Source organism: Bos indicus, chromosome 17 (genome assembly GCF_029378745.1).
Source record: "Bos indicus isolate NIAB-ARS_2022 breed Sahiwal x Tharparkar chromosome 17, NIAB-ARS_B.indTharparkar_mat_pri_1.0, whole genome shotgun sequence".
NCBI classification, from domain to species: Eukaryota; Metazoa; Chordata; class Mammalia; order Artiodactyla; family Bovidae; genus Bos; species Bos indicus.
Window position 1 is genome coordinate 64,375,993 of NC_091776.1, and position 27,082 is coordinate 64,403,074.

Consider the following 27,082-nt stretch of genomic DNA (forward strand, 5'->3'; position numbering starts at 1 on the left):
CAGCAACAGGATTTCACTTCCCCTTTATCAGGGATCAGAAAACTCAGCTGGTGGATTCCACATCACTGGGGTGGGGCCCTAGAGGCTGGAGGACTTGGGGGACATTTGAGCAGTTCCTCTGGGACTTTGCTACCCCGTCCGTCTGGGCAGAGAGCAGGTCTCCGGGCTCCCCTAAGGGCCCCGGGGAGCACCCCTGCTCCCGCACGCTGGTTTTCCGTCTCTACCGGAGGAGGAGCGTTTCTCGGCAGCCCTCCCTTCAAGGTGCAGGATTCGTCAGCAGCGGAGATGGCGAATACTTGAAGATGCCACCAGGGGGCGCCCACCACCAGCTAGTGGAGCCAAGGGCAGCCTGGCGCTTCGCTTGGTCCAGTCTCGGAGGATGAAGGAAGGATGGAGCCAGATCAGAGCTCCAAACCCAGTGGGGAGCTGGTATATATTTATCAACTGGCTTCTCAGGTGGATTGGTGCCCAAAGCACGATTTGAAGTGCTTGCCAATTTCTTTGCTGTAAATACTCCCATGGCTGATTTTGAGCCAGCCATTTATACAGTAGATCATACAAAAAATGTAAATAATGCCAATGGCGTAGATGTAGGATGTAGTAAGATCATGCGGAAGCGATGAGTTTTAAGTATTGAAGACCTTGGTTTTTAACATAATGTAACTTAATTTTATGTAACAACTGGTTCAAATAATTCTGAAAATTTGACAACTGGATCTGAGCCTGATATAGGCTGGCTCCTGCATCCTAGTGTGCCCTTCCACTTGTCTGGACCTCCCTTGCCCTTGAACATCACCCCAGGAATTGCCCCATCCATCCACTGAACACGAATATCTGCTATGTCTCCATGGATCCCCTTATACAGCCTATGAAGGAACTAGGAGTCTCCCCATTTTACAGAAGAGGAAACTGAGGCTCAGAGAAGTGCAGTCACATGTCCCAGATCATACATAAGGATCTGAGATTGGAATCTAGGCTTGAATCAGAAAGACACATTCTTACCACTAAGTCATGAGGTCCTTGAGATCATAGCGGGGTTCTGGGGGAATCCCGTGCCCCAAACTCCCACTCCTGCTGACCTGTCCTGGTGTCTGGAAGTCCCCTCAGCCACCCTTTGTGGCTCCCAGTTGCTGAGAGAAGGCGCTGGGACTTGTTAGTTGCTCAGTCATGTCCAGTTCTTTGCAACCCCATGGACTGCAGCCTGCCAGGCTCTCCTCTGTCCCTGGGATTCTCCAGGCAAGAATACTGGAGTGGGTAGCCAATCCCTTCCCCAGGGGCTCTTCCTGACCCAGGAATCGAACCTGGGTCTCCTTCATTCAGGCAGAGTCTTTACTGTCTGAGCCACTAGGGAAGCCCCGGGATGACGAAGTTGAACCCAGCTTGCAGAGAGCAGGCACAGAGCAGACCCGGGATTCAAGACTGAGAGAGGGGGCTGCACCAAGGCACGGGCGTTTCCTGGGCACTCAGTCTATGCCCAGCCCCACGGCAAATGCTTTATCTGCCTGATCGCATTCAGGTCTCACAACAACCCGTGAGGTGAGGACAATTATTATCCCACATCTCTGCTAGAGAAACTGAGGTTCAGAAAGCTGTGACTTCAGCAAGTTGCACTGCTGAGAAACCAGACTCCGCTGACTTCAGCTCTGGCAGTAGGGAAGGAAGGAGGGTAGACAGGAAATGGGGGACAGGGGGTGGCATGCTGAATTTACTCTTGTCCCTTTGGAGGGGGGTTGCTGCCAGCCCTGCGGGTGCTTCATCTGGCTGTCAATCTGGACAAAGGCTCCCCAAACCTTCCTCCATACCCCACCCCTGCCTGCCACCCAACCAAGTCTTACCTGATGCCTAAGCACGAGATATGTCCTCCATAAACCATTTTCAGATACAGAAAAATGACTGGAAGTACACCAAATCGTTAAGAGAGATTAGCCACCAAGCGTGGGATTATAAGTGAATTTTATTTGGTTCTTTTGACTTTCCTGTGTTTTCCTAATATTTTTCAATGGGCAGAACAAAATCATAAGTGTTTAGGAAGTCTGGGGGTCCCAGGTCTCCCCAGCTAGTGAGTAAAACCATCCACTCTTTAGCTATGAATGCCCACACAGGAAGGCTCTGAGCTGGTGGTCCTGACCCGGGGGCAACTTTGCCCCCCCAGGGGACATCTGGCAATGTCTGGAGATAAGCTGGTTGTCATGACTTGGGGGAGCATTGCTGGCATCTAGTAGGTGGTCAGGGACCCCGACAAACATCCCACAGTGCACAGGCCAGTCCCCCGAGGCAAAGAAGGGTCTGGTCCAAATGTCAGTGGTCCTGAGGTGGAGAAATTCTGCTCTCCCCACTTGGCAGTGAGGGCCCTTGGAGTTCCCCTTCTCAAAAGTGTTTGGAAACCCGAACTGTGTGGCCATGAGCTTGATTGCTGTGTCTCCTCTTGGTGGCTGGAAGCCTGTAGCCATAATTGCTCAGGCTTTTGCCCCCTGGGGTCCCACGGGGCCAGTGCCCCATGCCCAAGCCTGGCACAGTGAGGATGCTGCTGCTGAACCTGGCAGGGTGGCAGCCTTGGAGCTGATTTTCCGAGGAGAGGAGCCGAAAGGAACAGGCCCAGGGCAGGAGACAGGAGCACCAAGGGGGCGAAGATGCAGTCCCTTTCCCGGGCACGTGAACCCTGCCAGGGGCGAAGCATGGTCCCCTCCGGTCCCGGCACTGCTTCCGGGCTGCCCCTCCCTTGGGGCAGTCCTTCCGAGAGACGGATCGTTCTCCCTTGTGTCTGGCCTCTGGACCCCTCCGGTCTTCAGGGGATTTCCCCCAGAGCTTCAGTGGCCCCCTCAGCAAATCACTGGCTATAAATGAATCTGTAGGACGGTAGGGTGCCTTAATCCCGCCAGCAGCCGAAGCTTCTGGAAGCCAACCCCTGCCTGTTTGGACCCCCGTCTCACCCACTGGCAGACGTGTTGGCTGGATGAGGGCAGGAAAGCTGTCATCTCTCACTGTCACTTGGCTCCGGCCCCAAGAGCCTGCTGGTTCTTTCTTCCTCGCACTCTCCTGCCCCGGGTCCTTTGCACCTGCTGCCCCTCTGCCTAGTGCTCTCTGGCCAGAGGTCTGCGGGACCAGCATCTTCTCATCCTTTGTGTCTCAGCGTGAATGTCGCCTCTTCAGAGGGGCCTTCTCTGCGGCCCTGCCCCCACTTTTGTTTAGGACAACCCCCTGCTCCCCTTCAGGGTGGTGGTGGTGGAGCTCATGCTGTCGTGTTCGACTGTTCGTGACCCCGTGGACTGCAGCCCACCAGGGTGCTCTGTCCATGGGATTCTTCAGGCAAGAATACTGGAGTGGGTAGCCATGCCCTTCTCCAGGGGATCTTCCTGACCCAGGGACTGAGTTGCATCTCTCACGTCCCCGGCATTGGCGGGCGGGGGTCTTTACCGTTAGCGCCACCTGGGAAGCCAGATGACCATGTGGATGTACGGATTTTTGCTGTGCAAGGGCGGGGCCTCTGTCCCTCACATTCACTCTCTCTATGACTGCACAGTGCCTGGCAGTCCGCAGGGGTTCAGAAGACATGGACCGCATTGACAAATGGGCAAGGGAGTTTGGCAAGGGGGTGAAGATGCAGAGACAGCTGTGGGACTGGCAAAAATCTAAGCACCAGAAGCAGAAATCAAAAGAGCCTTAGCTTTAAGGCTTAGGGTCAGGCCTGGGTTTCAATCCCTGCTCTGCTGCTTATTTCTGGATGTCGGGCAAGGCTAACCTCTGGGAGCCTCAGCTTCCATACCTGTGAAATGGGGAGAAAAGCCCTTGCTATTCATACAGCTGTGACATGGCTGGCACACTTCAGGTGACCAACTAGGGCCCACGTTAGAGAGGCAGTCCCTGGCTATGGGAGCAGGCGTAGACCCTCTGAGGGGCACCGTGGGGCCTCCACATCCCCCCATGCCTGGAAGTCCAGCCCCCCTGTGGTTTGGGGAGCAAGCCCCCGCCCTGCTAAGCACGCTGTCTTTTGGCCTAAAATTAGCTCACAAATTCCATGGCTGCCTGGTCGGTGCTTCCAACCGACAATTCAAACCAGATGTTTCCAGCTGTTGGGGCCCTTCCTCCCCTGGCCAGCGCCTGCATGTGCCCTGGGGAGGTCGGACTTTACCCGGGGGAGATGGATCGGAGCATGCACTCGGGGGCCCTGGCAGGATCAGGAGCCAGCCTGGGCCTGTGGGCTCACCCCTCTAAGGATGGGGGCCGCCTTGCCAGCTGACCTGCCAGCGAGTGGGGGCTGGGGTGGGTGACTGCTCTGCCTTTTTCCGTTCAGGAGCCTTGTGGGGCGCCTGCTGTATGCCAAGCCTCTGTTTTCGCTGCTGTCCAGATGCTGTGAGAAGGAGTCTCAGTCCGAGGCGCCACTTGCGTTGCTGTTGTTATTATTAGCATATGTATTTAGTGCCAGGTGGCGCTACTGGTAACCCTCCTGCCAGTGCAGGAAATTTGAGAGACGCAGGTTCGATCCCTGAGTTGGGAAGATCCCCTGGAGGAGGATAGGGCAACCCATTCCAATATTCTTCCCCGGAGAATGCCATGGGCCGAGGAGCCTAGCGGGCTACAGTCCATAGGGTCGCACAGAGTTGGACACGACCGAAGTGACTTAGCACACACATACACACCAAGCCTGTAAGGGCTTCCCTGGTGGCTCAGTGGTAAAGAGTCCTTCCCCCTCCAAAGCAGGAGATCCAGGCTCAATCCTACAGTTGGGAAGACGTCCTGGAGGAGGAAATGGCAACCTGCTCCAGCATTCTTGCCTGGAAAATCCCATAGACAGACGAGCCTGGTGGGCTACAGTCCATGGAGCCACAAAGGAGTTGGACGTGACTTAGCGACTAAACAACAACCGTAACAGATAACCAGGGCTCGTTACATTCGCACAATAACCCAGGGAAATGTTCCTATTGCTCCCATTTTACAGATGAGGGGACTAAGGGCCAGAGTGGCGGAGGAACTTAGCCCAAGGTCGCTCGGCTCTGAAGCAGCAGAACCCAGAGGCCCTGAAGGGTAGGTGGTCTCAGCTCACCCTGGCTGAGTTTCCCTCCTTGCTGTCACCCCCACGGGGCCCTTTCCCTCCTGGTGGATGGATCTGGGGGTTGTGGAAGACCCTCTCCGTGAGGCTGTCCCTGGGCTCGGGTGCAGAAGGTGGCTCACAGCAGCTGCCAGGAGAGGAGGTTCATTAGGAGACCCCGGAGCCAAGTGTCGGGTCCCAGCTGAGTCAGAAGCCGGTGGCTGGGGGAGGGGCTGTGGGGATCTGCGTGGGCTTCACAGGGGCCTTCCATGGAGCCCCTTCCCCATCGTCAGCTAGATCCCCTAGCTAAATGCTGCAATGAAAACTCCTGCATGCTGCAAGGAAGACTGAAGATCCTGGGTGCCTCAACCCAGACCCAGTGCAGCCAAAAAAAAAGAAAAGATTCTCTATGATATCTCTTGCAAGCCTCTCACTGACTGAAGATAAATTGAAAAAAAAAAAAAACAAACACCCAGCACCTGCTACCTCAGGACCTTTGCAAGCGTTCTTGCCTCTGCCTGGACCACTCTTCCTCTGATCATCTCCCTGACTCACTCCGCCACGTCCTTCAGGTCTTTGCTTGAACATCACCGTTCCCCTGCTTTGTCTTCCTCAGTACTCCTTATCACCATCTATCATTCTGTATGTAATTACTAAGCTATCTTCTTTTTTGGCTGTGCTGGGCAGCATGTGGGATCTTAGTTTCCTGACCAGCATTGGAACCTCTGCCCCGCCGCCCCCGAAATGGAAGTGCAAGTGTCTTAACCACTGGACCACCAGAGAAGTCCCAGCGTTATCTTTTCATGTATTTATTTGGCTGTTCTTAGTTGCGGCACTCAGGTTCTTCATTGCGATCTTTCCCTGAGGCGCGGAGACTCTTGAGGGCATGTCGGATCATAGTTCCCCATCAGGGATCGGACCTGCGTCCCCTGTGTTGCAAGGTGGATTCTCAACCACTGGACCACCAGGGAAGAAGTCCCAGAGTTATCTTTTGAACGGCCTTCTGCTCGCACCAGAAGGCAAGCTCCCTGAGGACAGAGACTTTTCGTCTGTATTGCTCTCTGCTGTAGCCCCAGCGGTGGGAAGTGTCCGACACATTGCATGTGCACAATAAGGACTGATAGAGAGAGAACAAGAAGAAAGAAATGGAAGGGAAGGATAGGGAAGAGGAAAGGAAGGAGAAGGAAGGAGGAAGGAAGGAGAAGATGAAAGAAGGGAGAGAGAGGGAAAATAGGACAGATGGTCTTAGTGTAAAGGGAGGGGTCGCAGAGCAGGAGACACACAGGATGATGTACTGTTTGGGTGACTTCAGGGCCCCGAAGTCCAGCTCCGGGCCTTCCCCACTCTGCCCCTCTGCTCAAAGATGGGCAGCACCCCTCTCCCTCCACCCCGCCCCTCGATTTCCAACAGTGCTGCCAAGGCGGTTCAGGACCACCATCTCAATTCCTCTTCCTGATGGAGGGTGGGGCGGGGCAGCAGGGGGCTCTTGCAGAACGGCCTGCCGGAGGGCACCTTGCTGAGGGCACCCCGTGGGCAGCTGGCACAGCGGGAGAGCCAGGCCAGGTCTGTGCATCTACACCCCTACCCTCTGACACTTGGGCTCCCACGTGGGCTGCACGGAGCTGCTGCTTGCACCAGGCTTGGGGAATGTAAATGTTTACAAGGCTGTGTGTGGCTGGACAGGTCACCAGGGACACAGGAAGCCAGAGATCCTACTGGCTCTGGTGCCCCCACCCCACCAAAAAAAAAATAATAATAACAAGAGGGAGGCAGGGCTCTTAATTTTTAAAGACAACTTTGAGTCATAACCTACGTAAAGCATAACCATCTGAAGTGTGAGGCTTGATTTTCCCATACACACGTGCCCCCATAACCGCCACCCAGACATTGTCCGGCTCCAGCCCCAGAAATTTCTTTGTGTCTCCTTCCAGTCAATACCCGCCTCCAAGGGTAACTGCCTTCTTCTTCTTCTTTTTTTAAAATGTATCTTTATTTATTCAGCTGCACCAGGTCTTAGTTTCAGCACGTGGGATCTAGTTCCCTGACCAGGGATCGAACTCTGGCCCCCGGCACTGCGAGCGTGAAGCCTGAGCCACTGCACCACCAGGGAAGTTCTGGGTATCCGCTCTTCCGACTTCTGTCTCCACAGCCTGGTTTAGGCTTTGTTCTAGAACTTGTAAATGGAATCACCCAGTCTGTGTTCTGTGGAGTCCCTTTCTTTTGCTCCGTGTGTCTATGAGATTCATCTAAACCGTCTGCCTCCCATCTCATCCTCCCCCTGCGGGGCAGTGTCACTGCACGGACCACAGTCTATGCGTCCGTCGTCCTGTTGGTGGACATCTGGGTACTTGCCACGTTTGGTGTTTTTTCGGCTCTTATGGATAAACCGACTTTCTTGTCTGCATGTGGACGTGTGTTGTCATTTCTCTTGGGGAAATACCCAGAGAAGAGCTTGCTGGGTCATTGAGAAGCATATCTTTAACTTGATAAAACCTACCAGACTGTTTTCCAAAGTGGCTACGGTATTTTTCTCCCTACTGTGGTGGTGGGTTGTTTGCTGGAGTGGGAAATTCACTTAGAATCACACAGCAAAAAGAGTTCAGAGGAAACTCGGCTGACTCCTCCTGGTGTGGGAAGGGAAACTGAGGCTTGGCTCACACAGCAGTGCATGTGGGAGGGGCAGAGCTGGGAGTGAAGAAGACAGGTCTCTCGGTTTCTGAGCTTGAGTGACTCCTGGGCGAGAACCAATTCAGCACCTGCTCTGGTTTCCCTATAAGACGCTTGGTGCCAAGCCCTTTTCCACCGCAGAGCCTTTGAACTTGCTGTTGGCTTTCTTGGCCCTGGAAGCTGTTCCTCCTGCTCCTGGAGTGCCTGGTTGCTCTTATCTGCACATGTCAGTGCTTACACCTCTTCCAGGAAGCCACCCTGACCACAATCACTAGAATAGATGACCGGACACCTGCCCCCGACCCTTTCCAAGCTACTTCCTGTCTCCTCGGCCTTTTTAGGGTGTCTTCTTGAACTGCCAGTTGACTTGCTTCTTAACCGGTTACCCTGAGAGGAGCTCCTTGAGGCAGAGCAATATTATGTCAGTGAATCCCCTCTCTGGGCCTCAGTTTCCCCGTCTGGAACACGGGCAGGTTGGACGAGAGTCATTCAGCCGGTAGAGGGCATTTACTGAGCACCTACTGTGTTCCAGGCACTGGTGACAGAAGAAGCCCTTATTCTGGGCCCGAGAAGCTGACAGTCTAGAGACACATAGAAACAAGTCCTTACAGGGCACCAGGGGTGCAGGAACATAGAAGGAGCTGCTCATCTCCCTCCCCAGACGCTGGGGTTCAGGGAGGGCTTCCTGGAGGTGGTGATAACAGAGATGCAAGGCCAGGGGGGCGCATGGAGGGCAGTGCTTCAGGTGGAGGGAACAGCCAGAGGCAAGTCGCTTCAGCATCTGTCTCATTCACAGTTCTCTCCAGGCCCTGGGCAGCTCCTGGCTCACAGAGACACTCGGTAAAGAGCTGTGGAATGAGTGAACGTCTCTAGTTTACAGATGGGGGAGCTGAGGCATGGGGAGGTTTCACAGCACACCTGGGCCCTGGCCACTCTGCCTCCTTGGAGCCCCCGACTAGGGGCCACTCCATGGGTGTCCACCCGCAGGCCAGGCCCGTGCTGTGATGGGGCCGCAGCCCAGGTCTCTCCAGCTACATGAAAATCTTGCGATATTTTTGCCCAGAAGGCAGGCCCTGGTGGCTTCGGGGGCTGTGTAATTAGAAGCGGCTCTGAGCCCGCGAGAGGCTGGAGCTGGGGGCTGCGGTGGGCCAAGCAGCTTGCCCAGGCTCAACCGGGGAGCACTCTGGCAGAGACTCAAGCCTGGGTGAGGCTTTCCCTCCTCCTCCTCCTCCCTGCCTCCTCAGTCCTGGTTGTTCAGCCGGGCGGGGGTGGGGGTGGTCACAGCTGCTAATTGCAGGCTAGGCACAGGGTGGGGGCTCTGAATTGCTTCCAGGCTGGGCAGAGGACCCGTTGCTCTGTTTCTGAAATTGTGGGTTGTGAGTGAGCGGCCTGGCCCCCTCCAAGCCACAGGCCTGCCCGCCCCCACCCTTGGAGCCATGCGTGGCGCTGTGGGCCGTGGGATCACCCGGGCCAGGCCCTACCATGGGTCCTGGAGCTGGAGAAGGTGGACTGTGAGTCCTTCAGGATGGATGAGGAGTGGTTAGATCCTAGGAACGTGAGAGTGGAGAGCAGAGTGGTCACTGACATGGTCACAAGCATTTATTGAGCACCTCCTGTGTTCCAGGGACCGCCCTAGATGCTGGAGTTACGGCCACTCACAAAACAGGTAGAGGTCCTGGTCCCCCCACAGGCCTAGTTCATGGACTTTTGCTTGATGATGATCAGGAACTGCTCTGAAGGTGCTGGCTTCCTGTCTACCCCCGGGCCTTTGCACATGCTATCCTCGTGCATTCTTGCCTCCCAAAATACCTCCACCAGTAGCTCTACTTCCACCTCCTCATGAAGGCCCCCATGAGCCCCAGGACCAGACTAATGCCCCCCAGACTGGCCTCTCACAGCCTTGGAAATGCCCCATTCCAACTCTTAGCACAGTTTGCAGTTAGATATTCATTGCTTTGTTTACTTGCTTATTGCAAGTCTCCTCTCTCTGAGCCTATGTTTGCTCATTACTGTCTTCCAGGGCCTGACAGTGGCTGGGTGTAAACTCAATGCTCAAGAAATATTTGTAGACTGAATACAATTTAGAATGTCACAGCGTTGGAACTTCAGAGGTGGCAGCCTTGCAGAGGGCATCGAGAACAACCCCACGCTTAGCTGCAGCCCAGAGAGGGACAGAGATTTGCCCAGCCACTCACAGCTGATGAGTGAGCCGGGGCTGGAACTCAGGGATCTTTTTCCCTCCCATTGGTGATTGACGTTTTTGTTATTCTCTCCTCAGATTGTGGGTCGGGATATTTGGCTTAAGGGGTGTGTGTGTGTGTGTGTGTGTGAGAGAGAGAGAGAGAGAGAGATGGTCTGATAGCTGTCTAATGGGGTCACTGGCCGGGTAATTTCCCTGGTTTTATTTTCTAAACAGCTGGCTCCTCTTTGGGGAGGCGAGTTGGGGCTGCTGGGACCATCAAAGGGAGTAGCTACAATCTAGGGCCCTGGTTCCTAAAAGGTGGGCATGATCTGTTGACTCTTGTACTCCGCATGCTCCAGACCTTCCCTGGCTCCCTGTTGCCCCTGATGAATGCTGTTCTGAGCCTTTAGCTCTGCTCTTCCCTCGCCCTCCTCATTCGCTCCTCCCTTTCATCCACTTGGTGCTCCAGCACAGTTTCGTCACAGTCTCCTGTCCGTGTGCAGCATCCTCAGCCACCTGCCTTCATCCACACCGGTCTTTCCTCCGGGAATAACCTTCCTGGGTCTCTGCTCATTCACAGTCACAACCTCTAGGACAACTCCCCTGCTTCTTTCAGTGGACTTCTCTCTGTCCTGGGGTTCCCTGAGCTCTTGGCTTCTCTCCCGCCGTGGACCAATTTCTGTTTCTTAAAAAAAGCAATTAATGTATGTATGCTTCTGCTTGGAAGTCTGTGAGCTTCTTGAAGGCTGGTCTGATTCACCTCTGAAACCTGCTTAGCACCGGGTCTGGTGCACATAGGTGTTCATTAAGCATTTGATGGACGAATGAATGAATGAGCGCAGGAATAAATGAATGCAAGGACTGCTGACTCACTGGACTCCTCAGATCAGCCAGAGGGCCTGGTTCCCGTGCCCACAACTGACTTATCTTGGTTCCCTGGAGGAGCCTCTTGAATGCACCTTGCCTCACTTTCTCAGTCTGTGAAACGGGGCCATGAAAACCCGTGTTCTGGCCACTTCATTTTGGGGTATCGCGAGGCCGTGGATCTCAGGATGTTAGAGGGAACCCACAGAGCTTCCCACCCATCCCTGTAAATGGGGAAACGGAGGCCTGCAGAAGAAAAGGCTCTGATTTTGGGTGTCTGAATTCCCTCCCTGCCTCAGGCCTGACCCTCCACGAATCCTTTAAGCACAGCCCAGCTCCCACTCTGTGCCCTGAGCTTCGGAAAACCTGAGTCACAGCTGGAACCAAGCACAGGGAATTTTCCTCCTCACTTCCAGGGGCCTCGGAGCCTCCCTGACCTCGTCCCCTTGGGCTGGGAGGCAGGATCCCTGCTTGCTGGCCCAGGGGTGCTCGGCAGGACGGCCCTGCTGTGTGTGTCTGTCGGCCTCAGTCTGCCCTGGGGACCCGCGGTCAGGGAGGAAATGCTGCATCTGGTGTCCCGGGCTGTGGAGGGGGCACCCGTGGAGGAGGGGGTGTCCGTGAGTGTGAGCGGGGAGGGGGACTGCGTGTGGCCGGGCTCGGCCCCGCCCCTCCCCTTGTCCCCACCCCAAACCCACTTAATGAAATCAAGCTGGACGGAGGGAGGGAGTGAGGGAGGGAGGGAGGGAAGGAGGAGGCTGGGAGGGCGGGGGAGGGCGGGCGGCAGCCCAGAGCCGCGGCCAGTGGGCACCGCCACGGACTCCAACTCTCTCTGCTCCACCTGGCGGGATACCCTGTGTGCAGAGGAGCTGGTGAGTCCTGGGGCCCCCGCCTCTCTCGGGGAGCCCGGGGTGTCTTGGAGTTCAGGGGGCCGGCGTGAGTGCTTTAGGGGGCTTCTCTAAGTATGCGTGAGCCTTGAGTGTGTGTCGGATGTTGAGTACGTGTGTGACCTGTGTTAACACGACGGGTGGCCAGCTGTGTGTGCCCGGGGATGATGCGTCCTGAGCGCGGTGCTGTGTTGGCCAGAGAGGGGCATGTGTGTGCAGCTGGGGCCTTGCTGTAGGGGGTGTGCTGGAAAGTGGGCGTCGGGGTGGGTATTCCCAGGGTCCGCAGGAGGGTGGTGTGTACGAGGGTGGTCCCACCTGTGGGGCTCCCCAGCAGGTCGGGGGGTACGTGTGTGCACGTGTTGCGTGCGTCCGTGTGTGTTCTCTGTGTGTCTGGGCTGCGGGTCCGTGTAGCCATCCTGGGTGTCGAGACGCTGTGCGTCTGTGTCTTTTGTGCCTGTCGTGTGTCTGTGAATTGTGTGTACGTGTGTGGGTTTCAAGACTTCAGGGAAAGACTCCTGTCCTTCCCCAGGCCTCCCCTCCAAGGGGCCCAGGGCCCTGTCCTTGGCTGCCCTGGAGCAGGGGCTTCAGAGCTTCAGCCAGAACCCCTCCCCCCAAGGCCACTAATTGAAGCCAGGTTTCTGTGGGCTCCCCTCCCCCTCTGGCCACCAGTCCCTGAATGGGGGCAGGGCAGCCCCAGCCCCTCAGCCTCAGGTCTTGGCGGGGTACCTTGGCCCTAGGGATGGATTTGAAGTATCTGCCTATTCCTGACCTCAAGTGGGGGCATCACATTTGAAAACAATGAACTGTGAGTGAGATGGGCTCTGGAGAGGGGCCCTGCTCCCAGCTTGGAGTCCTGGATAATCATGTGGTACTACTAATTGACATCTCCGCTGTGCCAGCCACTGCTATTTCTTGTCCTAACAATAGTCCAGGAAGGCGACCTTATCCCCATCGTACAGATATGGAAACTGAGGCTCAGAGAGGTGCCATGCCTGACCTCAGGACACACAGCTGGGAAATGACCTCCACCCGGGTGTTCAGAGCCGCCTCTCCAGTCAGGCTCTGTCCTGACCGACTGTGTGACCCTGGGCAGGCCTTTCCCAGTGTCGGGCCTGGGTTTCCTCCTGGATGAAATGAGAGGGGTTGGCCTGACCCCACCTCCTCATGGCCCATGAATTTCTGCGTCCTGGGAAAAAAAATGAGGAGCAGGGAGGAGCTGGGGGCAGCTGATGGGCAGGACAATCATGTCAGAGCAGCCCAGGTCAACGTGCCCATTCTACAGACTGGAAACTGAGGCCCAGAGAGGTCAGGGGGCTCATCCAGCAGGGTCACACAGTCATGTCCTGTGAAGCCCCGCCGGCTCCCCGCACTCGGCCTGCACATTTCCCAGGGAGCCCCGGGGAGGAGAGTCGTGGGGGCGATGAACGGACTCGGAGAGTCAAGGTCTCAGTCTTGAAGAGCCAGAAGTAGTTCGTGTGGCCTCTTTCCGTATCCTCTGCCCCAGCCCCCAAGGCTCTTGGGGAAAGGAACACTTCACTCTGTCTGACTCATTGCTGTGCATGTGTGTATGTGTGGGTGCGTGCGTGCGTGCGTGTGTGTTTGTGTGTGTCTGGTCCTGGATTCCTCTTTGGCTACAGCTTGGGGAGATTTCACTCAATGAGGTATTAATACAAATTTGGTCTTTCCTGGAGGATGGGGGGAAAGAGTGAGCACATTTACACATCAGGTGAGGATAATCATCATTTGTCCAGGGAGGGGGGTGGCGGTGGGAGAGTGCCGGCTGGTCTTGGATCCCTGCTGGGGTAGAAATTCGGCTGCTTCTGAATTCCATCTCCTCCCGCCCCGCGCCCCCCCCTCCCCCGCGCCCACCCCCCTCCCCTGCCCTTGCCACCGGGGAGCAGCAGCTCCGTACCAGGCGCTTTCTGAACTTGTGGTCTCATCTGATCCTAACAGCTCCGAGAGGCAAGCCCTGTGCTCACCTCCTTGCCCCGCCCCCAGTTTACAGATGGGGAAAGTGAGGCCCAGAGGAGCCGGGCAGCAGAGCCAGACCCAGATGGAACCAGGAATCTAATACCGGCCTAACTGGCCTTCTCAGTCCGGTGCCTGCAGAGCTTCAGGGCAGAACCTTGACGGCCGCTGCCGCAGGGAAGACCCCTGGCCTTCAGGCCCCACCCGGCCGGCAGTCTATAGTGAGAAGTTTCAGCTGCCACCATGAGAGGTCATTCCAGGGCTTGACTCGAAGCAGCAGGCAGGGAGGTGACTGCTGAGGGAGGGGCAAAACCGCCAAAGATCAAGGCTGTCTGTAGGAACCTAGGCTAACAAGTACCAGGGGAAGGCTCCTGAAGCTCGTGGAACTGCTCAAATTCTGGTCCCAGCTGACAAGTGATGTCAACCAGGGAGTGTTAGCCCATTCCTGGGTCAGCCGGGGGCACATCTGAATGTGAGTGTGTGTGTGAGTGAGTGTTTGGATTCTCAGAATCACAGAGAAGGAAGGTTCAAATCCCAGCTCTAACATTTAGCATCTGTGTGTCCTTGGGCAGGTCACTATCTGTCTCTGGACCTCCAATTCCTCATTTGAAAAATGGAGACAATACTAGTGTTCTGGGCTTTTTTGGAATTGCACCCACAAAAGGGGCTCAGATGAGCAACCTGTGGTAAATGTACACGGTGACCTACTCATTTAAAATGTATCTCTTGACTTCCCTGATGGTCCAGTGGTTAAGACTCTTGCTTCCAATGCGGGTTTGATCCTTGATCAGGGAAATAGGATCCCACATGCCATGGAGCATCCCCCACAATTTTTTTTAAAAGAGCCTCTGGGTGAGTGTTGCCTTGTCTGATGTCCTGGAAATTTCTTTTGTATTTTGCTATCTGAGCCAGTTTGTCTGCATTCATGTCATATTGGGAGGCACCAGGTCACTTGGAACGAGCCAGTCAATGGCCCCATGTCATTCTTACATCACTTCCTGTATCCCCAAGTCACCACGAGTTGGTACCGTCACCTGCTTTGCAGAGCGGGGCCTGAGACCTGGGCTCTCATGGGGACCTGCTGCAAGATGTTGGGCACCTGACTCCTTCAGCCCAGGAACTCGCTGTGTGGCCTGAGGCCTGCCCCTTGCCTTCTCTGGGCTTCTGTCTCTCCCATCTGCATCCCCGAGAGGGGGCGCCACAGTCAGGGGCATGTGAGGCTTTCCCATCCTGGCACATACAGCCTCATCCAGCATCAGGGTCCTGGGCCCTCTGCTGGGCCAGGCAGCGGCTCTCAGGGGGCGGCCTGGGGTCCCTGGGTTTGTCTGAGAGGCCAGGCCAACTCACACCAGCTGGGAGAGTTAATGCTTTAGAAGCCAGGCTCCTCCATAAAGCTGGGCCATAAGGAATTTATTAGTCATCCAGGCTGTCTGGGCCAGGGAGGGTCTGGGGGTTCAAATAGGGAGCAGCCTTCCCGTGGGGGAGGGAGGTGCGGAGTTCATCTGGATCCCATTTGGTGGCAGCCACAGGACTCCGGCTCCAGCTTTGTTTTAGGCACAAGGGTTCCCCCGGGGGGCCTTGAGGTGGGGGTTAGCCGTGGGGCACATGCTCACTCAGGCCCCTGCTGAGCTCAGAATCTGGATGCTTCAAAACTTATGACTCTTTTGGTGACAGGACCGCAGATAGGCCAGGGGCAGTGGGGAGGGCTTCCTGGAGGAGGGGGTCAGCTTGCTCACTCACTCACTTGGCCCTCCCTCGGTGCCTACATCCAAACTCCAGCTCTTCCTTAGCAAGTCTTTGAATCCCTCTGAGCCTCAATTTCCTCACCTGGAAAATGGGGAGAATGTAGTACTACCCCCAGCAGGCAGTTCCCAGGAGTCAAGAGAAATTCATCTAAAATAAAATAGGGCCTGGCACATGGCAAGCAATGAAAGAGTAAGTTCTTATTCGTTGAGCCAAGTCCATCAAAATGCATTTATTGGGTGCTTACTGTGGCGTCCAGGACCCAGATATAATGCAAAACCCTGAAGTTGCCCAGATGACTAAGATTCAGCCTGTGCCCTCTAGAAGCTCAGATTGAAGTGAGTCGTTGGGGGCAGGGGAGAACCTACGTGAACCCCGGGATGGGGTCTATTGCACAGTGGGGAGGCTCAGGCCCATGGGAGGGAAGCGATTGGCTAGAAGAGGTTCTGTGTCCCCTGCACCTCCTCGGGGTCCCCTGAGGCCCCGGGGTCCCACCCTGATGTCTCCCCTGCCTCCCTTCCCCACAGGTCCCCGGCAACATGGTTTCCGCAGCGGCGCCCAGCCTCGCCGTGTCTCTGCTGCTGCTGCTGCGGGTCTTGCCCACCGTGTCCTACTCCGTGTCCCTGCAGGCCGGCTTCCTTGAGGACACGGGGGGCAGCGGGGAGGCCGAGGGCTCGTCGGCCTCCTCCCCGAGCCTCCCGCCGCCGCAAACCCCGGCCCTCAGCCCCACGTTGGTGGGGCCCGAGCCCACGCCCCTGGCGGGCCCTAAGCCCCCCACCAACTTCCTGGACGGCATCGTGGATTTCTTCCGCCAGTACGTGATGCTCATCGCTGTGGTGGGCTCCCTGGTCTTCCTGCTGATGTTCATCGTCTGTGCGGCTGTCATCACCCGCCAGAAGCACAAGGCCTCTGCCTACTACCCCTCATCCTTCCCCAAGAAGAAGTACGTAGACCAGAGTGACCGCGCAGGGGGCCCCCGGGCCTTCAGCGAGGTCCCCGACCGGGCTCCCGACGGCAGGCCTGAGGAGACCCTGGATTCCTCACAGCAGCTCCAGGCTCACATCCTTGCCGCCACCCAGAACCTCAAGTCTCCCTCCAGGGCCGCCCCAAGCAGTGGAGACCTAGCCAGGGCACCAGAGGGCAGATCAGAGGAAGAGGAGAAAGGCCCCCAGGAGGCGGACCTGGAAGCCCAGGGACGTGCGCTTCCGGCAGATAAACCCGAGGTGCCTCCTCTGCCGGAGGAGCCCTGCTCAGTGGAGGCGGACGCAGCTGCAGGCGCCGTGGCAGCCGATGAAGGTCAAGGAGAGCCAGACGTGGCTCCCTTACTCGCCCAGGAAGCCGGGGGCCCAGCTGGTCCCCCCGAAAACCCCTGTGTTTGCGGCAGTGTCCCCCCCAGCATCTAACTGCCCCCTCTCGAACTGCGGGCCCTGACTGTTGGACCCCTAGCGGTCACCTTGGGCATAGAAAGGCCCTTGGTCCCTACCGCGCTCTGACCACCCCGCTTCCCCGGCCACTCCCCGCTGCAGATCCCAGCGTGTCTGACCCTACTACAGTGGGCGGAGATGCTGGTCTCTGTCCCACCTCAGGAATCTCACCGACTTCCAGAACATCTGTCCCCGCAGCCCCAAGGGGCTCATCCGAAAGGCACAGCTCCTCTAGGGGCTGGGACTGGGAGGGGGGTGTCCCAGTCACAGACACATCCGCTGGGAAACAGAAGTCTCAGGTCCCTTGTGACAGTGCCGACGCCGCTGCTTTCCATCAAGGCAGAAAAGAGGAACAGAATAGACATTTTGGAAGAGGTTGAATGAATGGGGAGACGCACAGGGGCCTGGAGGTACCACAGAAGATCCATCAGGAGGTTTCTGTGAGGGGCCCCTGCGCGTAGCACGGGCATTTCCCAAACTGGCTTCCCTGGAAGGACTTTGAGGGCCAAAGAACGAGTCGAGGAAACATTGCTTCTCTGCTCTGTGTACCGTCTCTCCCCTCACCTGCCCAACGAAAGTCCTCCAAGGCTCTGACAAGTCCTGCAGTAAAGGCGCCCATGGAATCCGGTTTCGCTTAGCCTTTCCCAAACTGCTTTTGACCTTGGAATACTTTTGTTTTGTTTTACAGCTACAGAGTAAAATCCTGCAGAGAACACTCTGGAAGTTACTGCTCTAAATGTTCCACGGGGTGCCCCCTCCCCAGTTTCTGGATGGTCCAGGGTGAGGGTGGTGGGGTTTGGGGTCTTGGCCTCTCATCCTGCTACTTACGGCTGTAGGGATGGGGCAAGTGAAGTTCACCTTTCTTGCCAGGGACTCCAAGCGACCTAGAAGCCGGCTGGGAGGTGCTTCTAGGTGTGTGAGGGGACCCCATTCTAGGAGGGGTCTGAAGGTATGGGGGAGGGCTTCCGACACCCAGGCTGGAAGCAGGGGTCCATGGCCCCCCACCCTTCACACACACACACACACACACACGCCTGGCAGCCTGTGCCCACAGCATTCTTTAGTCTTCAACAAGGGAGCCTGAGCTTCATCCAGGATTTGGGGAGGCCCTGTGAGGGGATTCTTGTTTCTATTCCTCCGTCCAGGCTCCACCACCTCTGCACAGCTGTCCAGGTGCTGGAATATAACAAACCAGCACAATAAACCTTTATTCAGGCCTGAGCATGCTGGTTTTCTGGGGGTGGGGAGAAGGAGTCTGCTGGGAGGTTGGGGGGCATTTCCTCTGGGCTTTTCTGTAGGGATGGGGCAACTTTTGGAGGGGTGGGACAAATCAACCTGGCCTTGGGGGCCGGGTGGGTGTGGGAAATGGAGGGAGGGATGGATGCCGCATGGGAACAGGGGCCAGAGTCTGTGCCCCAGAAGCCCTGGGCTCATGGCCACCGAGGCAGCGTCCATTCGCGCCTCTGCTGCTTACGGTGTCTGCAGGAGAACCACCCACCTCTGTTTCCCCCAGGAGACAGGGGCCGTGGAGGGGCTTGGAGCCAAAGTTGTAGTTCCCCCTCTCCCTGCAGAATGGCTGAGGGCCGTTCTGGGTCTCAGGGACAGCACCACACTGGCCGCACCCTTGGCCTGCGGTGCCTGGGGTGGAAGGCCGTCCCTGCCTTTTGTCTCCTCACCCACCAGGCTCCTCCTTGCCTTTGATGGCGATTCCTGTGGCCACTGCTACCCCAGCTGCCAGCTGGAATCCAGACGTGGCTGGGCTGGGAGCATGTGCTGGATCCCTGGGGTGATGGGGGCGGGAGGCTATCCCCACCTCCTGCAGCCCCTCTCCTCCTCCGACCCCACATCCATCCGGAGAGGGCCGGGGTTTGGGTTTCAAAACACACAATGGCCACTGTCTGGCTCAGTGGGGAAGGGCTCTCCCTCTCAGCCCAGACAGGCGACCGCCCAAGGACGTAGGGAGAATTGAAATACAAATACTGAATACCAGGATGCTGTGTGGCTTGGACCAAGTCACTCCACCTCTCTGGGTGTGACGAGCCCTCTGCTTGTTCCTGAGCTCCTGCGGGGTCCTAGGCACAGGGGTGTGGCTAGGAAGTGCATGAAGCTTCCCCAAGTCAGGCAAAACCCAGGTAAGACAGCAGCAGACATTGGAGATCCCTGGGGAGCAGGCAGGGCTGGGTCTCCGATCAGCAGTTGCCTGGCCAGTGGCTCACCGTTAGTGTCCACTGGGCCCTCCAGAGGACGTGGGGTGTGCAGTTTTAGCCACAGCCTGTTTCCCCAGGGACTGGGGAGGAGATTAAGGAGGGGGTCTGAGCCACAGTGCAGGAATTGACCTCTCACCGCTGAGCTTTTACAGCTACTATTCCCTCTGCCGAAGACACCCTTCCACCCCCTCCCTTGCTTTGCTAACTCTAATTTTCTTTTTGGCCATGCAGTGCGGCATGCGGAATCTTAATTCCCTGACCATGCATTGAACCTGTGCGCCCTGCAGCGGAATCTCGGAGACCTAATCACCGGACAACCAGAGAATTCCCGTTAACTCTCATCTTTTAGCTTCTGGCTTAGATATCCCCTCCTCCCCACTCCCTCCTTCCCAGTCTCTCTTCTACAGTCCTGTGGGCTCAAGGATGACAATAGTCGCTTAGTTATGGAGTATCTGTTATGTGTCAGGTGTGGCTCTAAGCAGTGGACATCATCAACTCATGGCAACCCAGGCACTGTCGTCATCCCCATGTCACAGCTGGGGAAACAGAGGTCCAGAGAGAGGAAGTCAGTTGCCCAGATCACAGAGCCAGGATTCCAGCCCTGCGGTCTGATTCCGGAGTCTGAGTTCTCTGGGCTCCACTGCTTTTTCAATGAATGAACGAGTGACTGAATGAAGGACGCCCTTGGGGAGGACAGAACGGCTGCACGACCTCTAAGGCTTGGAGCCCCTCCGCCCTGCCCCCCGCATCTGTGATGGAGTCACCCAGGAGGGGCCTTTGATGGGCTCACATCTGGCCGGCATCAGCGGGGAGTGAGCCGCGGAGGGAGACCACGGTGGGGATGTGTGTGGCGAGTCCAAGGGAGGAGGAGACAGCACGGCTTAAGGGAGCGGGTAGGGTGAGGGGTTCCAGCGTTCCCAGGGATCCCGGTATCTGCCAGGGCAGGAACAGGCCCCCACTGTCCCGGGCCTTGTAAAACCCCACAGCTGCCCCCAGTCGGGGAGTCTGCCCCGGGGCCAGCCCACGGCCGCCTTTGAGGGGGAGGGGGAGGGCCAGCAAAACCACCCTGAGACGTGAACCCCAGCTGGTGTGGGAATGGGGCTTCAGGTGACGTGAGGTGGGGTGGGGTGCTGAAGAGCCCCATCCCCGTGTCCTGCCCTGCTCTGATCGTCTGACAGGCTGGGCATACTCTGGCTGGCATTTTGCTGAAAACAGGAGGGACAGAACCCACACCTGCCGGGCTGCTCTGTGCTGGGCTCATCATCTTTACCCCTTGGGGTTCTCACAGTGGTCTGGGCTCTCCGGTGAGACCACCTGAGTCAGTGCCAGCTCCACACTTGCTTGCCTGGCTGCGTGGCCTTGGGGGAGTCCCCTCGCCTCTCTGGGCCTCTGTGGATAAAGAGAAGATGAACCCACTCCAGCCCGCAGTGTTCTCCACCTGCCCAGCGGGATTACCTGGGAGCTCGGACACTCCTTTCTACCTGGCCCCCACCCAGACCAATGAAATCAGAGTGTCCGAGGGTACAGCCAGGCAGTTGTCACAGCCAAGATGCAAAGTCCACCGGGAGAGGGGCCAGGGGTCTGAACACCACTGTCTCTCCAGCACTCAACACTGCCCCTAGCACATAGCAAGCGCTCTGTGTGTGCACATGCATGTAAGGCAAAGGAGGGATGGTGCCCGCACATCCATAACCACATCTAATCCTTCCTACACTCTCCACGGAAAGAGGAGCAATATCATTACCCTCCCCCCATTTTGCAGATGAGAAAACTGAGGCTCAGAGGGGCGTAGTGACTTACCTAAAGTCACACAGCAGGGCATAGCTGGTCTTTGAACCCAGGTCTGTCTGGCTTCTCAGCCTGGACTCTTCAGTGCTGAGCCTCCCACCTCATTTTAGAACTTCGTGGCCCAAAGGGAGAGCCCCTTCCCTGATGGTAGAGTGGACACGAGCATTTTGTATCCATTGCATTTCATCTTGGGTCCCCCTTCCTTGTTCTGACCCCACCCTGCCTCCCGGGGTGATGACAGTGACTGCCCACTGCCTGTCTTCGTTTTCATTCATAGATTCTTGGAATCATCCAGTTTTTTGCCTTGCCTGGGATGATGTAACCCTCTGAGTTCCAAGGTGGCCCAGAAGTGTGTAGCAGGGTCATAGATCTTTTGTTTCCCAAATACAGTTCTTTATGAGCACCTACTCTGTGCCATGTATTGGGGAGGAACTGTTAGCAAAACAGATCTGAGGCTACATTCTAGCAGAGGAAATGAAACTTCATCAAAGAATCATCCAGATGCAACCACAATGATTAATAACGGAAATAGCCACCATTTATAAGTGGACTGTTATGCACGTGTCTGGCATTTTACCCATATTACTTTTTACAGCTTTACTGAGGTGTTATTGACACACAATAAAACGCACATATTCAAGGGTGAAATTTGATAATTTTGACACGTGTTTAAAGCCATCACCACAATGAATATAATGGATATACCCATCACCCTTTGTAATCTCTCCTTACTGCTCCCCCACCCCCACCCCAGTCCCCAGGCAACTATTGGTCTGCTTTCTGTCGCTGTGAATCACTTTTATCTTCTGGAGTTTTATGTAAGTGGAACCTCCAGTGTGTACTCTGTTTTTGTGTATGGCTTCTTTCACTCAGCATAAATATTTTGAGATTTATTCGTGTTATTATATCTACCAATATTTCACACTTTTTTTATTGCTGAGCAGTATTCCCTTGTGGGCGTCCCATGGGGCGCAGTGATAAAGAATTCACCTGCCAGTGTGGGAGAAGCAAGAGACGTGGCTTTGATCCCTGGGTCGGGAAGATCCCCTTGAGTAGGAAATAGCAACCCACTCCAGTATTCTTGCCTGGAAAGTTTCATGGTCAGAGGAGCCTGGGAGGCTACACTCCATGGGGTTGCAACAAGTAGGACACAACTGAATACACACACAGACACACACACAGTATTCCCTTGTATATGCATATGAAAACTTATCCATTTTCCTGTTGATGGATGTTTGTGTGGTTTCTGGCTTTGGCTATTACAAAAAAAGCTATGAACTACTGGATGTTATTTTATCTCTCCCTCCCAACCTTATTAAAGAGACGATTGTTAGTGCTCCCCATTTTACAGATGAGACACATGGAGACTCTGAGAGGTCAAGTAACTTGTCCAAGGTCACACAGCCAGTAGTTGGAGCATAGAATCTTAAAGAGTGAGAATTTTTGAGCTAAGTGACTTTAGGGAACCTCTAAAGTTGAGAGAGACTCAGACCAGGCCCTCATTTTATACTTGGGCATTTGAGGACCAGACAGGCTGGGTCTCATCTAGAGCTGGGTGAGAATTCGGGGTTCTGCTGGGCAGTCTTGCACTGTATCCAGCTCCACTCTGCTTTATCCTGCCTCTTCATCTGGTTTGGGGGAAGGATCTGTCTGGAGTGGGACAGGGATTTGTCATTTTTTCAGGAGGTTTTAATTTCGGGATTCCTCCGGCTGCTCAGAAATAGCAGGAAGGATTTGGTGCTGGCTCCAGGGCAAGCTGCGGGAGATTCCCCCACAGCTGCTCCCCCTTCCCAGGCGGGTGCAAGGTTTATGGTGGCAGCTGCAAAGTATAAAATAGCTCTGCTCGTAAATCTGCTCTTGCCAGGGTCCCTGATGCCAGAGGCCTCTGCAATGCTCAGCATGGTGTCCCCCCACCCTCTGGGGCCCTGCAGTGACGCTGACGATGCCCTGGAAGGCTGGAGGGTCCAGGTCTAGGGTGGTCACCTGTGGCCTCTCCCTTAGGGTTTGGAGAGTTGGTCTCAGCTGGAGGGCCTGGAGGGGGAAAGGACTAGGATTGCACAGGCCGGACTGGGGACAATGAGGGGAGAAGGTTGTAGTGGACATGGAAATAGGGAACCAAGAGACCTAGTTAGGGTCCTCTTAGCTGTGTGACTTGGGCATATCAAGTTTTTGAACTGTAGGTTCCTTGCTTGTAAAGCTGGGGCCCTATCTCCCCAGAATGGATGTGAACGCACTTTACAATGTGCAGGGCAGGGTCGTCTGGTGGTTAGGGGTTCAGATGACCTGGGTTGGAATCTCAGTTCTGCCACTTCTCAGCTGTGTGACCTTGGGCAAGTCACTTAACCTCTCTGGGCCTGAGTGAGTTTCCTCATTTGTGAAACAGAACCTCGGAGGCTTGAGGTGGGAGTTGCATTCATTCTCGTAGAGCAAATCCCCCACAAGTGCTCATTGAATGTGAGCTTCTGTTTACTGTAAACTGTGAAGTGCCATTCCTCAGGAAAAGAGGGAAACTTCTGTCTCTAAATGTCTGGTTGTTCTGGGAGACACTTCTTTCCAGGTCTAGGTTTAGAAGCTTCAGTATCCTAAGATCAGTGATTTTAGAGGCTTGGAACTTCACATTTTAAACATCTATTCTTGAGGGGCAGGGCAGAGGGTGCTAGAAGGATTGGTGGACTCAGAGCACCACCAGCAGCCAGGAAAGTCCTGTGAACTCTGGGGAGAGGGCGACAGATGCAGCCAGAGACAGAAACAGGGTGCTGTGGCCTTTTGGGGGTGAAAAGCCACCCCCATCCCATGTGCCCCTCTGCAGGGGCTTGGCGCCCAGTGGGGGCCAGGGGTCATGTGGCAGCTGTTCCCCGTCTCCCTCTGGGGTGTGGTGTCCCCAGCCAGGGTTTGGATACTGTCTGGTGGGTACAGCTGGAGACGTGGCTGTCTATATGGGCTGGGGAGCCCAGGGACTCAGGCGGGGCAGGTGCTGGGGCTATTTCTGGGGGGTTGGAAAGGTGAGGGGGACCCAGTGGGATTAATTGCCAGGTGGCCTGGAATATCTCTCCTTCCCTCTCTGCTGTGTATCCAGTATGAAAGTGAAAGTGAAGTCACTCAGTCTCTTTGTGACCCCATGGACTGCCATGGACTGTAGCCTACCAGGCTCCTCCATCCATGGGATTTTCCAGGCAATAGTACTGGAGTGGGTTGCCATTTCCTTCTCCAGGGGATCTTCCCGACCCAGGGATCGAACCCGGGTCTCCTGCATTGCAGACAGACGCTTTACCCTCTGAGCCACCAGGGAAGTCTCCAGGGAAGTATCCAGTATAAAACAAACCAAATGCTTAGACTGGCCAGAAATTTCTCTAGGCGCGGTGGGGGAAGGGCGGAAGGTGTCTGCATCCCAGAAAGACTGGGGTGCAGATCCCAGCGTTCGAATCCCACCTCCAGGCTGCTCAACCCTGGGCAGTTTCTGCTCTCTCTCAGCACTTCACCTGTGAAACTAGGTCCTGCCCTCTTGTGAGGCTTAGATGAGAACAATGCTCCTTGAGCAAGTGGCCCACTTGGGAGACCCCCAAGTCCCCCACCTGTGCCTTCCTCAGAATTTAAATCCCACCATGAGGGTGTTTCCATCACTTCTTCAGCACCCACTGTGTAGCAAGCGTGGCACTGAGGACTTTCTACACACTGGGTTCTCACAAAGCTGAGGGTGCCACGGGTATGATCCACCTTATACAGAGGGAGGCATGGAAGCTCAGAGAGGCCAAGTGGAGGCAGGTCACATAGCCAGAAAGAACATGAGCCTGGTTTTGAATCTCCTGGGCTTTTGGGGATCCCATGCGTGCGTGCTAAGTCGGTTCAGTCGTGCCCGACTCTTTGAGACCCCCGTGGACTGTAGCCTGCCAGGCTCCTCTGTCCATGGGATTCTCCAGGCAAGAACACTGGAGTGGGTTGCCATGCGTTTTTCCAGGGGATCTTCTCGACCCAGGGATCGATCCCGTGTCTCTTATATCTCCTGCAATGGCAGGTAGGCTCTTAACCACTAGCTCCGCCTGGGAAGGCACCGAGATTCCCGTAAGTAGGGCTCTAACTACAGCTCCACGCTGCCTGCAAGCTTACTCGTGAAGGAATGAGTGAATGAATGAGCGCATGAATGCAGGACAACGGGGTTGATGGGGCCCGAGGCCAAAGTGTCCAGACTTCCATGTGACCGCCACAGCTCAGCTGGTGGCAGGGGCGTCATCTCAGTTGTTGGTACTGCATCCTTGTGGTTCTACCAGGTGGAAAGGCAGCAAAGAGTGCTTTGACTGTAACTGGCCACGGGGTCGGGCCCCGCCTATGCACCAACAGAGGATGAGATGGTTGGGTGGCATCACCGATTCGATGGACATGAGTTTGAGCAAGCTCCAGGAGTTGGTGATGGACAGAGAAGCATGGCGTGCTGCAGTCCATAAGGTCGCAAGGAGTCGGAAACAGCAGAGCGACTGAACCGATGCAACAACTGCGTGTGCATACATCTTGCCTGGGGGCGGGGTCTGGATAGGGGGTGGAGCTTGGCGTCCCTGCACCTCCCACCACCACCTGGGGCCGGTCTCCCGGTGTTACCAAGTGTACTGAAGTGGCCTTCCAATCCACGTGGCCGGGGAATGACCAAGCTAGCCTGCTGGGCTCCAACCAATGCTTTGACCCTGCCCAGGATGCTGCATGTGGTCGACGCCGAGAGTCCACCAGGTCTCTGGGGCCTAGCCCATGGGCCCTGGGCTCTCCGGCGGCGTGAACTTGGAGGTGGGGGGCCCAAGGCAGGCACTGACTCTGGGTCTGGGGCCCTGGGGTGAAGGTCTGGCTCTGCCTCTGTCCTGGTTGTGCTTTCTGAGGGAAGTCACTCACTCCTTCTGGCCCTCAGCTGCTTCTCCCACAAAGGAAAGAAGGAGGCAACATCTAGATTTCAGGCAGCTGGTGGGCCTCAAATTGTTCCCGTGTGAGGCGGCGATTGTCAGCAGCCGAGACAAGGGCGGCAGGAAGCCATTTTCCCTGAAGTAAAAAGAGTCACTTGATTCTTGGATGAGAAGATCTTGGGAGAACCTGGCATTTTTTTACCCTCTTGAATCCATTGTGGGGAGAGCAACCACCGCCCCCCTCCCCAACCCGCCACCCCACCTTAAGAGACCCCTGGAAGAGGTGTCCCAGCTTCTTGGACTGCCTCTCCAGCATCTGAACAAACCCTCTCAGAAGCCACTTTCTACCTAAGGGAAGTCGAACTGGCTTGGCCCGAGGGCCAGTTTCCCCCAGCGGAGCCCCCAGCACAAGCTCTGGCTGGGAGGACAGGGCCAACTATGGGCGAGCCAGTTAGAAACTCTTCTGAATTTTTCCCCTGGCCTCTCACGAGATAAGAACATCTCGACTTTGTCCGGATCTGATCCCCGTACTGTCTGGTTTTGAGTAGACTTCAGAAAGAGATAGAAAGAGGCTTTTGGAAGGTGGTGGGGCCACATCGACCAAGCTTGTCCATGTGTTTGCCCCTGAGATTCTTTTCCAGAAGGTGCTATGGAAATACTTCTGCATGGGCCTTGAGATGGGCCTACAAAGATGGTTGGTGCTAGCGCTGATGCAAATAAATGAGAAAAGGGGAAATGACTTAAGTGCCCATCGCTGTGGGAGGGTTAGGGAGATGGTGGTCCTGTCGAGTTCAAGAGGACATTCAGAGAGAATTTGCTTCTGGGAGAAGGGTCTGGACATAAGGACTGTCGTCAACATGTCCTAATTTGTTTTCATGTGAATGATTTCGTGTTGAAAGATCACTGTGAAGCCGATTCCATCAGCTTCATTGAGCTAGTGAGGAAAACACCCATGCTCAGAGAATTGTTGATGGATGTGGTAACCCCAGGGGCGAGAGGACTTGTCACACCATGGGTGAGCTGGGGAGAGGGCTCAGGTCCTGGGTCTGGTCTGGCAGCTCATTGCTCCTGTGGTCTGTGGTCTGTCTTATATGAGGGAAAGGGCAGCCCTGGTGTGATGGATTCATGCCCGGGAGTCACTTGTTGGAAGTGTGAGCCCAGACTTCCGCCACCTGGGCTTCGGGCACCCCGACAATGGAACCAGTTCAGAGTGCCTCCAGGTCAGGCATGGGGGCAGAGCAGACCCTGGGTGAGCTCACAAGGGGAGACCACAGGCGGCAGAGCTGGAGGGCCCCGTGTCACCAGGCCATCCTGCATGTGGATGTCTTTGCAGACACCAGGTCCTGCTGGAGGGGCCTTGCCAAAGCCAGGGATAGAGGCATCACGTTTTCAGCAGTGCTGCCAGACGACTTTTCCAAAATGCGTCACCAGTTTCCACCACCATCTAGG

General features: G+C 55.8%; 1 protein-coding gene across 2 annotated transcripts; it reads left to right on the forward strand.

Annotated features, from left to right (window-relative positions):
- The first annotated feature begins 4,958 nt into the window (after positions 1 to 4,958).
- Positions 4,959 to 17,473, forward strand: TMEM119 (transmembrane protein 119). 2 transcript variants are annotated; one of them, XM_070769729.1, is made up of 2 exons: positions 4,959 to 5,022; positions 15,862 to 17,473. In XM_070769729.1, the coding sequence occupies exon 2, from the start codon at positions 15,874 to 15,876 to the stop codon at positions 16,735 to 16,737; it is 864 nt and encodes a 287-aa protein (XP_070625830.1). In that variant the 5' UTR covers positions 4,959 to 5,022; positions 15,862 to 15,873; the 3' UTR covers positions 16,738 to 17,473. The 2 variants fall into 2 exon arrangements, with proteins under 2 accessions (XP_070625830.1, XP_019833601.2); XM_019978042.2 differs by lacking the exon at positions 4,959 to 5,022 and adding an exon at positions 11,508 to 11,608.
- Positions 17,474 to 27,082: the final 9,609 nt, after the last annotated feature.